Source organism: Phoca vitulina, unplaced genomic scaffold (assembly GCF_004348235.1).
Source record: "Phoca vitulina isolate PV1807 unplaced genomic scaffold, GSC_HSeal_1.0 scaffold9, whole genome shotgun sequence".
Lineage (NCBI taxonomy): Eukaryota > Metazoa > Chordata > Mammalia > Carnivora > Phocidae > Phoca > Phoca vitulina.
In genome coordinates this window covers 23151515-23166654 of record NW_022589712.1, presented here as the reverse complement: position 1 = coordinate 23166654, position 15140 = coordinate 23151515, and the positions used below count along the sequence as shown (strand labels likewise).

Genomic DNA, 15140 nt, shown 5'->3' with positions numbered 1-15140 from the left:
GGTATATATTTGTCTAAATTTTAAAAACTCCTGTAATCCTTTTCTGAGTTTGTGATCTCATACTGTAGAATTATATCTGTTTTTTTACACAGTATGCTCTGGGCGATACCCTTTTAGGATATAATGATTTCCATAATCATATTTTTTAATATTTGATAGAAGAAATTGAAATGAGAATAAATTAAAATTTTAAATTATGATTAGAGAATTTCCTGATTCTATTTTTAGGATACCTCATAGTATATTGGCTATTACTTTGAAATATTTGTCTGATGCTTTACATAGATTGTTGGATGTGTTATCTTTTTATTCTTGGTTATTTTGATTTTTAGAGTTACATTGTCCTTTCAGGTTATCATGAGTGTGTTTCTTCATAATTTTGTAAACATTGGTTTTTATTCTAAAAAACCTTGGGCTGAGGCAGAGCAGTTTTTGTGAGATTTCATTCATACCTCTTTTACTGAAATGAATATAAAATAATTTTTAAAGTTTAAAATGATTCTTAGGATTATTTGTACTTAAGCATACATTTCTGTGAGTCCAAAATCTTAAGCTTTGTATCTGATTTAATTTTAGCTTAAGAAACACTTGAGTGATAATGAAGCTATTACTCAAGAAATAGTTGGTTGTGCCCATTTGGAGAATTATGCTTTGAAAATGTTTTTGTATGCAGATAATGAAGACCGTGCTGGACGATTTCACAAGTAAGTAAAGCAAGAGAAAAATTAAAATTGTACATTTTATTACTGTGTAACTGGAATTACCCAGTTTTCCATTGGACACTTTCAGACTTCTTGATTAATGATTTAGATTTTTTTTTTAATTACTTGTAGAATGTCAAAATGATTTTGGGTACAAGAACAAGCCTGTCTTTTTAGGCTGACAGAAGAATAGCCAGGGCAGATTTATTTTTTCAGTAATTATACCTCAAGTAGCAATTCTTTAACATTTAGTAAAATCTAAGAGTTGATTTTAGCCAGTGACAGCCTGGTGCAATGATACTGATTTTTTAAATTATCACAACCTGCTAATTCAAATGATTTGTCATTACTTAAATGCAAAGAAACGCACATGGCTTGATACAGGTTCAGATAATACTGTAATTGCTTTTTTTTTTTTTCCTCAGAGCATGTGCATGTGTCGGTGGGGGTTGGGGGGCAGAGGGAGAGGGAGAGGGAGAATCTTAAGCAGACTCCATGCCCAGAGCAGGGCTCGATCTCACAACCCTGAGATCATGACCTGAGCCAAAATCAAGAGTCAGACAATCAACTGAGCCACCCAGCCACCCCTATAATTGCATTTTTTAATAAAAAGTATACTATAAAACCTTGCTATAGTATATTTATTTGTAATATGAAGGTTGTTACTTTCTCCTAATAACAGATTACAGAAGGAGTTTCATTGTGTTCTTCAAATCTGATTTTATTTAAAACATTAATTTCAGAGTACTTTTGTAAACACTGTAATTTTTTTTTTCTTATAGTTACATGACTAATTCTGCAGCTTAATGTTTTTCATTTAACTAAACCAGCTTTCTCTTCTCTTTTAGAAACATGATCAAGTCCTTCTATACTGCAAGTCTTTTAATAGATGTCATAACAGTGTTTGGAGAACTCACTGATGAAGTGAGTGTACATTTTTTATTGTTTTGTTAGCCTAAGCTCAGTATTGTTGCTCTTTATGAGTTTTGTAATCGCATTGCTTCCTTAGAGCAGCATGCCTGTCAGAAATGTAGTAGAAGCAAAAAATGTTATTTTAAATTTTCTACTGGCCACACTTGTAAAGTAAGAAGATGAAATAATTCTTAATAATATTTTATTTTTTGTAGTAAGTTCTTTAAATCTAGTGTGAATTTTACAGTTTAGCAGATGCACAGCTGCTGTGTTAGGCAGCACAAGTTTAGGGTTTGATTTTATTAAGTGCTTAAATATTACTAATCCTGTATGCTGTTAAATTACTGCACTGTTACCTGGTAAGTAGACTGGAGGCAGAGGCTTTTAGGACTTTTTTTTTCTTAATTTCATTTTTAATCAGAAATATTATGATTTGTTTCATTGTAAAGTACACACAGAACTTGATATTTTCTGAGATACTTCATATCCATTTTAGCATTTTGTTTTTCATAACCTCTAAGGTAAGTAGAGCATATATTCATTTTATACATGAGCAAGTTGAGGCTAAGTGACAAACTGAGTTTATTGCTGTGAGTTCAGTGTTGTTTTCACAGTAGCATGCTTTACCATTGGCATGGAAAATGTGTTTTTTGAGAGAGATATTAATATAGAAATAGAGAAAAAGCTACAAATGAAACTGATAAAGGCATGTTATATTAATGATTTGATATTTATGAAGAGTATCGCTTTCTGTGACATGATTTTTTTCCCAAATGATGAGCAGCTCATAGTAAAGTTCCAAATAAAACAAAGTATAATCTATCTATGAGATGTTTACATTTTCATAAAACAATATAGCAAAACTATGCAAAAAAATTCTTTATATTTAAAACAAAGTTAAGCTCTGGGCTTGATGATATAAGCTAGGTTTTTGCATTACTGCAAAAGAGATGTGCAGGACATTTCAAGGTTGTGCCCAATGAAGAACGATTTTTTATTATGTGGGACTGTCCATTTTGTTTCAAAACATCAAGCATCCCCGGCTTGCCTACACAGCATTTCCCAATCATTCCGCTAACCAGAAACCACCCCCAGATATTTCCAAAACACTCTCTAGGGTATGGGGCAATGCCCGTCGAAAAGTCATGTTTTCTAGTTGCCTTGAGACAGAGTAGTAAAAGAGAAAACTGAGACTTGCAGCATGAAACCTAAAATGCTTCCTAGTGGTTATACCTTTTTTGTATTCTGAAGGCTCTATGGATCCACTCTGTTTAGCTCCCTCTCTACTCCCGTCTTGTGTTATGGCTGATCTGGAGTTCTTTTTCCTCTGTTTTTTTGGTGTGCAGCACTATACTAGCTACTTGAGGATACAGAAGGGTTTAAACATGATGATGGACTAGTCCTCTTTAAAGTTTTAGATAGTTAAGTATGGTTTTAGAAAGTACCAGGTAGGGTGAAGGAGAATAGAGTTCAGATTAAAAAATAAGTTATAAGACAGATCAGACAGACTATAAAAGGCCTGGGATCTTCAGTTGGTGGGTTTTTTGAATAAAGAACTATACTCTGGTGTGCTTTGTATGATAGGAATCTGTGGAATGAACTAGGCTGAGGAAGAACTACAAGTCATTTGACAAAAGAACTAGTTAATGATTATTGTGGAACTTTGTACAGGGTGGGTTTTTTATTTGAGGAAAAATAATATGGGCAGACAGATTATAAAATCTGAGGTGTAGATATGGCATCCAAGAATAAGTCAGCACAAGTCTCTTGGAAATAAGAAGACAAGAAATCTGCAAAGCAGAGATGGCAATTCAAGTTAGATTAGACACACCCTCACGTAAGAGGATAGTTTTGAAAGAGAAGATGGTCATATAAACATCCTGGTAAACACTTAACATTGAAAATGCAAGAGGAAGACGTGCATACAGAAATAAAGAAGTGGAGACACTCAAGATATCAGAGAAGATCATGATACCGCAGAGTGGCAGAGTAGCAGATCCATTTGCCCAGTACTTCCAAGAGGGCTCTCCTTGCATCACCCACCTGCTCTTAGGGAAAGTGCTCCCCCATCTCAGAAGAAAGACCACGGTCCTTTGAACTTACAGATGCCAACCATGAGGACCCCAGATAATAGGTAAAGTAATAGATACAGGAAAAACAAAATATCTAGAAGTCTTAAGTGAGTAATGCAGGGTTTGCTTTAAAAAAAAAAAAAAAAAACTTAAAAGATACATACATAACATGCATGCATAATTAGCATGAGGTTCATCTGCATTTCAGAAAAAAATCTAGGTTTATATTTAGGTATCCTTAACAAAGAACAATTTCGTTAGTTATTTGAACATAGCAACTAGGACAGGGACTCTGAATGGGGCAAATGATAGGGCTTCAAAAGGTGTGGGGGAGATTGTTTAGGGACTGAGGATGCTAAAGGATATATGTAGCAACAGAGTAAAGGGCCATGTTCCTAGAATGTTGGCACTCTTTTCTTTCCCTGTCTCACCACGCAACCTGCTACCCGAGCTCTTTTACCTTGCACTGGTACTAGACTAAAGTAGGAAATAGCATCTGTGTTGGTTAAAGGACCCAGCTAGCTGGAAGGGTCTGAAATGGTACAGAGAAAAGAAGTTAGGCATTCTAAGGCCAGCCTGAAAGGGAAGTTCTTGTTGTTATTTGATTGGGGTGAGGTTATTCCTTGGGCCTTCATCATGTAAGATGCCATGTAAGTTGTACATACTTAAATCAAGAAATGTATGTATGCACAGTTAGTGTGTAATTATATGTAGGTGCTTTTCATGAACTTTTTTTTGTTCCATTATTTTCCATGTCTGGAAATGGCATCTTCATTGTCATTACTGAGATTTCGGTTTTTCAGAATGATGGTGTGAAATGTCAAATAATTGTAAATAAAGTTCCACTGAGTGGAATAGGGAGAAATCCACTCTAGCTGTGGCTTTACCAGCTTGTCATCAGTACAGATGAGCAGGATGGTGATTGGCATCAACCGTTTCCCCTAAGTCCTTATGGTTATCTTAAGAAAATCTAGGACTTGGGGCGCCTGGGTGGCTCAGTCGTTAAGCGCCTGCCTTCGGTTCAGGTCATGATCCCAGGGACCTGGGATCGAGCCCTGCGTTGGGCTCCCTGCTCCGCGGGAAGCCTGCTTCTCCCTCTCCCATTCCCCCTGCTTGTATTCCCTCTCTCGCTGTGTCTCTCTCTGTCAAATAAATAAATAAAATCTTTAAAAAAAGAAAAGAAAATCTAGGGCTTGTACTTATTTACTTGTGATTTAAGCCCGATATGCCTAAAACAAGGCACAAGCTCTTACAACATTTTTTTTTTTAAAGATTTTATTTATTTATTTGAGAGAGAGAATGAGATAGAGAGAGAGAGCATGAGGGGGGAGGGTCAGAGGGAGAAGCAGACTCCCTGCTGACAGCAGGGAGCCCGATGCGGGACTCGATCCCGGGACTCCAGGATCACGACCTGAGCCGAAGGCAGTCGCTTAACCAACTGAGCCACCCAGGCGCCTCTTACAACATTTCTTATCTGAAACTAACTATTAAAAAGATGAGCTGTTTTAAAAATTATGGGTATAAACTGGTTACTCAAAGCATTTAGCAGTTTTAACTCATTCCCTGCTTTCCACTTCCACTGTAGTTACAGCCTGTACTTGGAAAACACTAGCAGAGACACAGACAGGAAACAAAGGTGGGAAAAGAATGAGTTTAAGGATTTCAGGTAGGCAAGGTTTTGTTTTTTTTGTTTTGTTTTTTAATATATCCTCCTATAGGTATAGTTCAGGACTCTAACTTATTTGTTCATTTATAAGGTAAGTACAGTGCTGCATTTAACTAGAGAATATGCCATAGTTTTTAACAAAGCTAAAACTTTCCTCAGAAATAGTTGTTTTCCTTGCCTCTCAAAGAACGCTGTTTTGAGAAACACTAAAATTTGTAACAACAGAAAATGGGGAGGGGAAAGGCATAATTGTCGCATAATTTTTATTTGTGTATTTTTAAATTCTTTTAATTTTATCATCTTAATAAACAAGGGAATGGTTTTTAAATTAATGTTTTCTAAAGTTTTTAAAATACTACATTTTTTCACTATCAGCTCTGATAATTTATTTTAAAAGAGATAGTGGTTGTGAGAGGCAGGCCCCACTGAACTCAAAACCAAGAAGTCATTTTACTTCTTCGGACTTGGTTTTCCTTCTGTAAAATGGGAAGCCTGGATGAACAGGTCTCTGCGGTCCTCTGCAGCTGCACCAGTCTCTAGGGGTATATGTTCCACATGTGGAAGAGGTGATGGGAAAGGAACAAAAAACAAAGACGAACAAGCAAAAAGAAAAAGAAAAGGGGAGAGGCAAAAACAGTTTTAGATTAGAAGCTGCAAAAGGAGGGGTGAAAACTCTATAGGAGGTTATATAAATGAAAGTAAAAAGTAGACCCACTGAAAATATGATAGCACAAAACAAATTTCTAGTAGGAGGGAGAAGAAAGCTAGCATTGCAGCATGGGGAGTGGGCAAGCTAAACACCTGGGCCCTTCTGTATGACATTTGTATGTGAAGATTTTGAGTCTTCTAATTAAATTCTTTTTAGCTCATGTTCCAGTCATTTTTTTAGAAGTCCACTGGTTCACAAGCTACGTGACTGCGATTTACCTAATTTATCTTCCTATTTGGGGTTCTTTTTCTCTACAACGTATTTTCCTCTGTTACTGTTTTATTGAAGGACCTAACAGGGACTGTTCACTTCCTGGCATTGCAAGTCCAGGCTCCGACCTGTGGTACTTCTTCCCAGTCCTCTTTTATGTTCGTCAGACCAGTCTCCTCACTGCCTGCTCGGTTTCTACCACTGATAACTGTTGTGTGTTTTGCCTGCTTGCCTACGCCTTACCTTCTCTTTGAGTCAGCTACATTACTCTCGCCCTTACATGAATTTCCCCATTCTGTCAACTTCCACCTTCAGAGTCTTAACTGAATGAATATTACACATACTGTATTGTTTTAAGTTTTATAGATTATATTTTGGAATAAATTATACTGCGAGTCCTTACAAGAGGGGACTTTGTCTCATTCTACTCTTACATCTTCTTTAGCATTAAGTGTAAATTTTCACCCTGAGTAAAATCTCAGAATAAAAAACAGTGGCTGATAGTTGGTATTTCGGATGTTGCTCCAGTTCAGCTTTTCATTTTTCTGTCTGTAGATGGAGATAATGTTCAGACTTGTTTACACAGAACTTCTTTCCTAAGTCTTCTAAAATGTAATAGATCTCTTTTACTCACAGCATTTTTCTTGGTTATTTCCTAATATTTTTTCACATCATTATTCATAGATGCACAAAAATAAAGTCTACATTTTCTTTAGTCTGCAACTGTTTTTTTTTAATATTTTATCTGCCACTATTCTGTTTTTTAATTCTCCTATCTCTGTTTTAGTTATACCTATTTAACTCTTTTAACTGTGCTTTGTATAAGTCCATCTCATTATTTAAATATGTTGTTGTATAACTTCTAGCATTTCTATAGCTATATAGAAATCAGTGTCCCAGTTTAGGGATAGAATCACCAGAATATATATTAATATTTTGTATTTTAAAGCAAGGGATGTTCAAAACATAAATATTTTGTTTTCCTCCTATAGCATCTTGTGTAGTCTGTTCATGGCCAATGCTATTGATAGACTTTTATTGTATTTTAGATTTGTTTCACTTCTAGCATGTTGGGGAGCAGATAGCATTTTGCCTTTTTTCCTTCATAAGTCTTTTGTTTAGGTTTAATAGTGCTAATTTAGGAAGAATATAAAAATCGCAGATAAAAGATTCACTTCTAGCATGTTGAGGAGCAGACAGCATTTTGCCTTTTTTTCTTTCATAATCTTTGTTTAGGTTTAATAGTGCTAATTTAGGAAGAATATAAAAATCTCAGATAAAAGATAATAATACTGTTCTTGTCTATTGAGTTTCTGCTAATTTGGGGGGAATCAAATGAATATGGTATGCTTTCCTGCCTTCACAGAACTTGTGTTCTAATGTGGGAAGAGAAGCAAAATAACTAATTATGAGGACCTATGGTATAGTGATGATAGAGTACAAGGAAGACATTTCACTCCTGCCATTTGCCTGGCACAATGCCTAGACAGTTTAGATATACCTTATTTCACCTTTTACAACTCTGAATTACGGTAAGAAAACCAAGAGTCAGGAAAATATAAGTACCTTGTCCCCAGATGCTATGGCCCAGAACAGTATTCTCAAATTCTGTGTGAACATCCAGCTTTTTTTCTTTGTAATTTCCATTCTGTTGCAGACTGATAGTTTTGTAAAATACAAGTAATTATTGAATTATTAGAAAAGTGAAACTTAAAAAAAGACCTATAAAACCCAAGCCTAATTTGTTTTAAGTTTCCTAAATACTCTCAGTGTCTGTACTGTCTTGTCACAAACTTGTAAACAGTTCGCACACTGGGGCTGGGACCACATTTTGATTGGCACTGATCTAGAGCCTTCTCTGGAAGCCCCCAGGGAATCCTGTTTTTATACCAATCTGACTATCCCTGCCCAGAAAACAGAGGTTGCAACATCTCTGCAGTGATTATGTATAGGAATAGAAGGTTGGGAAGGAGGTAATCTGTTTAAAGTATCCATTTGCACTGAAAGGTTCTGAATTAAGCAGCATCTTATTGGTAACCTAGAAAGCCATGGTAGACCAGGAGAAATTCATCTGCTTACAAAAGCATGTGTTCAGGACATACACCATACCTTAGGTTTTCATGCTTTTATTGTATGTACATTGAAGGTCTCATTCTTAGCAGTTACAATAACAGAAAAATATGAAGGTAGTATCTCTCTTACTAGAGTAGGAATTCCACATACTTTGAATTCATTTCTGTGTAATAATTGCCAAAAACAGTGTCTTGCACCTAACGCTTAATCGTGAATGAATGGTGTATGTTTGCATGCAGTGTTAGGATAATGTGACTAAGAATACTACAGGCATTGGCCTCAGAAGTCCATACACCACTTCATAACTGTGACTTTGGTAAGTTATTTGAATTATGTAAGCCTGTTCCATGTCTATAAGGTGAAGGAAATTGTAATATCAATTTTATCAAGTACTCCTAGACTTCAAATGAGAAATGCATGTAAAGCCTTTAGTAAATACCAAATGCTTAAAAAACATGAGTTCTTGCTTTTACTACTAGATGAATAATGTTCTAGTGTGCTATATTTACAAAGGGCATCAGTGAATGCATGAAAACTATAATGGAAACTATCCTAAACTGCTCAATTTTATGTACTTATGAATCTATTCAAAAATAGGCATTATATATTATTACTACTATATTTGGAGGTCCAACATGTGCAATTGGAGTCCAAAGGAAGAGAGTAGAAAGAAAATGTAGAAGAAAAGGTATTTGAGGAAATAATGACCATAGATTTCCTAAATTGGATCCAGCAAGTTCAGTGAACCCTAAGTAAAAGAAACCATACCTGAGAACATTATAGGCGAACCAGTGAAGTTGGCTGATGGAAGAGAAAATCTTGAAAGAGCAGTCTTGGCAAACAATACATTATACACAAGGTAACAGTGCTTTGAAGGATGGTTGACATCTCATTTTTTTAAAAAGTGGTGGCAAAAAGATAATGAAATTGATATGTTTAAAGTACTGAAAGAAAAAAAATAAGCAAAAAACCCTGTGAATTCAGAATTCTACATAGAACAAAGCTATCCTTCAAAATATGAAGGTAAAATAAAAGACATTTTCAAACAAATTAATTCACTGCTAGCAAATCTGCTCTAAAGAACTAAAGAACAGCAGAAACAAAGTTTTTTAGGCTGAAGGAAGTGATACCAGATGGCAACTTAGATTTATAGGGGGGAATGAAGTACACTGGACATAGTATGTAGGTAGAAATATTTTTTAAAAAGCTATATATTTTCTCTTTTCCTTAATTTCTTTAAAAGATAGATGCCTATTTAAGTAAAAATTATTATAGCTATACATATTTGGTAAACCCAAAAGAAGGCAGAAAAAGGGAAGAGAGGGTAACAAAAACAGATGGGACTCATATAAAACGATCAGCAATTTTAGGCCTGAATACAGTTATATCAATACATACTATAAATGTAAATGGACTAACACTCTAAAAAAGAGACCTTCAGACTAGATTAAAAAGCAAGCTATAACTCTATACTGTTTACAAGAGATACCTTTTAAGTACGGAAACACAGATATTTTAAAAATGAGAGGGTAGAAAATATTCAATGCAAATACTAAGTAAACAAAATTCCAAGTGAACACATTAATATTAGACAAAGTAAACTTTAAGAAGATGTGTTAGTAGAGGTAAAATGGGACATTTAATAGCAATAAAGGGTTCAGTTCATCAACAGGATATTACAGTTATAGATGTCCACATAACAGTTTTAAGTTATATGAAACAAAAATTGATAGAAATAAAAATACAGAAAAATTCATAATCATAGTTGAGATGTTAACACTTCCTCAGTCATCGTTAGAATAAGTAGTTTAAAAACAGTAAAGTTAATAAAGACTGGCCAAGTATTGGCTAGAATGTGGAAAAACAAGAGCTTTCATACATTGCTTGGTGAAAATGATAAATGTTATAACCACTTTGGGAAAAGATTTGGCAGATTTTTATGAAGTTAAATATACACCTATGCTTTTACCCAGCAATTCCTCCTTGGTGTTTATCCAAGAGAAATGAAACCTATGTCCAGAAAAAGACTTGTTCAAGAGAGCTCATAGGAACTTTATTCATAATAACCCAAAGCTGGAAACATCCCAGATACCTACCAGCAGAGGACTTGATAAATGAATTGCTCTGTACTGTGATCTAAAAAGGTAGTACTGATACCCTTACAACATGGATGAATCTTAAAGGGATTATGCTGAGCAAAAGAAGACTCACATAATACAAACGGATTCCCTTCATACAAAGTACTCCAATATACATATTTATTCTAGTGAAAAAGTTAGGATTTATATGGGGGGGGGCAAATTGATCTGAAAAGGGATATAAAGGAATCTTCTGGGGAACTAGAAGTATTATATTTTGATAGGAATATATTTTATACAGGTATATCTATTTGTCAGAACTACTTAAATTATACATAAGATTTATGCACCTCAAGGTATATCAATATTACTGCAAAAAGTTAAATATTGATCTGTTGTTTGTAGGTTTGATTTTTCTTAATGCTATTGGGTTGGCAATTCTAAAACTGCTTACTCTGTATTCTAGGATTGAGCAAATGAGTAAGTATATTGAGAGAGCTAGGTTTCTCACTTCTGGGGAAAGAAGTTACAATACGATGAGAAAAGACTAGATTGTATTATGGTGTTGGATTAGAATTGGAGGTGTCCATATTATTCATGCTTTTAAATATATTTGATAAATAGAGCAAAGTAGATACACGTGGTAGTATAGTAATCGTGTAGTAGGATAGGTAGTATATATGTACACTATAACTGTATATTACAGTATGTATATTTGTATATACACATAAAGCATACATATAGATGTGTTTATACATGCACATAAAATTTAGTTCTTATATCTCTGTATTGAAGGGACCTAGAAGCAATGATGCACCAATAGCAGTGAAAGTGTCTGATTTTGGGTTCTAAATAACATTCATCTCTAAAGGAACCAGGACTTTTACAGAAAAGGCTGTATTTAGGACTGGGTCAGGGAAGGTACTAGATGAATTGGACCTTCGTCTTGTGCCAGAAAGTAAAATCTTCATATGATCTTGGGGACATGTCAAAAGGATCCAGAAGCCAGCTGGAAAAGGTTTCCACTGTCCATGTCAGGGACAATTTGAGCATCAAAATAAGAATGATATTAGTGGATGAAAACTCATCGAATAAAATAAGCAGCAGTGGGTCTATACTGAAACATACAGAGAAATATGTGAATGAATGAATGAGTGAATGAATGAATAATGGAAAAACAGAGAAAGCCCTTTATAATAGGATTCTAACAAATACAGAAATAATGATGAAGGTAGAAATCATTAATGGGTTTTAAAACTAATAGGTGCAAAGTTTGATGAAGAGCAAGATATTTACTTTAGTCTCTAATGTCTTCCCTCAAATTGCTTATTAATTTTAAAGGGGGAAGTAGTAAGTCTCTAATGGAGAAACCTGACACGACTTTAACCAAACGTTAACACAAACGTTAATCAAATGTAACACAACCAAATACTTCAGTATTTGAGTCATCATGGTAAATAAATTTGTTGAATATGTACTTTTCAATCATTTCTCATTGTATTTTGTCCATTGTTCTGGGAGTTTAATAGAGCCCTTGTTGTTTGTATACTATATTTGGGAGAATTGAGGGACTAAGAATATAAAAGTATTATCTTTGATGTTACCACCAAGTTGGAGATAATTCCTTTCTTTTGTATCATTAACTGCTTTGAAATGTTATGAAAACTATGGATTCTCTCCCGTGCATATATGTATTGCATTTTTCCATACAATTCAGGGGGGTTCACAGACACCCTCAACCCTAGCCACTGACCTTTCTTTGTAAGCCTAAGTCAAACTGTGTACTCAAGTGTAATATTCACACTTATTGATTAGCAAAAATGTTTTACTCCAGGTTTGTGTTTTTCAAAGTGTGGTTCCAAGACAACCACCTTCAGAATCATTTGAGGTATTTGATTTTAAAAAAACATGGATTCCAGATCTACTATCCTTTCCTTCATCATCAAATATTTATTAAGCTCTATACATCAAGCATGGTTCTAAGCACAAGTAATGCAGCAATGAATAAAATCCCTGCCCTCATGGGAATCCCATTCCTCTGGTGAAGACAGTGAACAAATTAATAAATTAATAAATAAAATGTATGTCAGATGGTAAGTGCCATGGAGAAAGTCAAGGTAGGGATAGGAAGGTTCATTTCAGTAGGTGGTTGGGGATGGCTTCACTGAGAAGCAACATTTTAGCAATGTCTTGAAGAAGATAAGGAAATGAAATATAAAGATGTTCAGGAAGAGGCAAGACAAAGTGCAAACCTTTTGAGATTGTAAAGAGGGTCTATCCAAATTTAAGAAGTATCAATGAAGGTAGTGTAGTTGAATCTGGAGTGAGAGAGGAAATAGGAGGTGAGGGTGAGGAGGAGTTCAACCAGAATTGATGGGATTTAAGTGCTATTTTTAAAGTATTTCATAAATAATTTATTAAAATAAAATAGAATATTTCTTTCTAATGGTCAAGGATGGAAGTAGGGAGACCCATTAGTTCATTTTTAAATAATCAAAGTGAGAAGTAATACTGGCTGAGACCAGAATTTGCAGTAGATGAGGTGGTGAGAAGTAGTTGGACACTGAATATATTTTGAATGGAGAGCTGACAGACTTTAAAGATTTGTTGGTAGATTTTAAGAGAAATAGAGGACTAAAAATGACTCCAGTGGTTTGGGCTTGAACAACGGCAGGAAAGGAATTGCCATTTACTGATAGGGAAGAACAAAATTAGTGGGAGAAGATCAGAAGTTGGTGTTGAACTTTGAATGCTTTGAACTATCAGGCGTACAAGTAAAATGTTGAGGTGAATTGAAAGTTCACAAGAGAAAACTGAGCAGAAGATATGAATTTGGGAGTTGGCAGCATAAGGTGATATTTAAAACCATTACACTGGGGGCACCTGGGTGGCTCAGTCGTTAAACGTCTGCCTTCGGCTTGGGTCATGATCCCCGGGGTCCTGGGATCGAGCCCCACATCGGGCTCCCTGCTCGGCAGGAAGCCTGCTCCTCCCTCCCCTGCTCCCCCTGCTTGTCTTCCCTCTCTCGCTGTGTCTCTCTCTGTCAAATAAATAAAATCTTTAAAAAAAAATAAAACCATTACACTGGATAAGATTGCCCAGGTAAAGTGTTAGAAGAGGGGAAGTCCAAGAACTGAAGCTTGTGGCATGTTCCCCACCCTGTAGATAAAAAGAATCAGGAGCACCCAGCAAGGCAGAGAAAACCAGAAGACCTTGATAACCAGGAAACCCAGTGAAAGGACATTGCAAGGAGGAGGAAGTGCTCACCTTTTCATGCTGATAGAGTCAATTAGGATGATCTCTAAGCTTTGGATTTTGCAAGAGAGAAGTAATCTGTAATCTTGACAAAAGCAATTGTAGTGGGATAGAAACTTGACTAGGTGGGTTCAAGACAGAAATCCAAGAGGAAGAATGGGAGCATTCTCTTTCATGGTGGCTTTTTGGCATTATAATAGAAAATGATTTTCATCAGATTTTCCATAGTTTGGGCTAAGAATTTATTTTTTTATTATATCGTCATGTGATCCTTATATGTACCAGGTTTGAGAACCCCTGCTGTAGCCTGTGGTTGGCATTTGCTAACCAGTCATTCTTGCGTGTAGCAAGTGCACATGATTTAAAAATAAAATGAAAATCCTTACCACTGCTGACTCTCATGGCCAAAATTTGCAGTTGTCAGTGACTCTCATCAATCCAGTTACAAAACAGGAACTTAGAGGCCAGGGACAAAAGTAAAAGTTCTTTTTGTAATTCCTGTTTCCCAGAAAGGATGTCTAATCAGCCAAAAGGAGTTAAAAGATCTCAAAAATATTGACATCTTGAAATTTTCCTCTTCAAATATTCTTTGATATCTAGCATCCTTTATTTTAAAGAAAACAAAATTAAAAAACAAATTAATTTTGAGTTACAACTGCCAAAATCTTCTGTGAAGTAGTATAAGCTCCAGTTTGCAGGGTTGTCTTGAAATAATTGCGGAATAAAAAATAAACGGTTGTATTGATTTATCTGCTCTGGGGAAATTTTGTAAAATGTATTTACTAAAATGAAACCATCTCAGGTTAGAGTAACGTTTTTAAACTTCACATACTAATGAAGGAACCCAACGTGGTTTAAACATCTTTACACTATTTTTTACTATGAAATTAGGAATGAAGGAACCTCCTAAAGTTATCACAATACAACTTAATCCAACTTAGTCTTTAGATGGTGTTAAATTGTTTTGAGTGAAGAATAGTCTGTCCTATATTTAAAGATCCCAAAAGAAGGCAAATTAAACTTTCCTAAGCAATTTATACATTTTCTTTCAAAAGGGTCCTCTTAAATATATACCAAGTTATAGCCTATGTTAATATGCATTAAGTAGCTGACGTTTTAAAGCCAGTTTTACCTTATTTCATATATTCCCATCTGAGTTGCAAATTGTAGTATGCTTATCAAGGTAGCCCTGAATTGAGTGGATCGCTTCACTGCAAAATAGTGTGACCTTGGGTAAGTCATTTACTTTTGTACTGCCATTTCCTCATATTTATAATAATGGGATTGCAGAATCCTAAGAGAAGAAGGTGAAGAAAATATCATAGATTTCAGGTAATACAGATGCCACATTTAGTGATGGAAATTACTGCCTAGCTTTCACTTTAGATTCTGAAGTTCAGACCTACCTTGTTCATCCTGTTATCCCCAGCACTTATCATCTGTAACTGACTTGAATAAATGATT

General features: G+C 35.2%; 1 protein-coding gene across 2 annotated transcripts in view; it reads left to right on the top strand.

The window, feature by feature from the left end:
- VTA1 (vesicle trafficking 1) overlaps positions 1 to 15140 on the top strand; it is a 63050-nt gene that overhangs the window by 22086 nt on the left and 25824 nt on the right. For both annotated transcript variants that reach the window (XM_032407776.1, XM_032407777.1), the window contains 2 exons: positions 577 to 704; positions 1550 to 1625. In XM_032407776.1, the coding sequence (XP_032263667.1) occupies positions 577 to 704; positions 1550 to 1625 (204 nt within the window). The remainder of the gene's footprint in view (positions 1 to 576; positions 705 to 1549; positions 1626 to 15140) is intronic.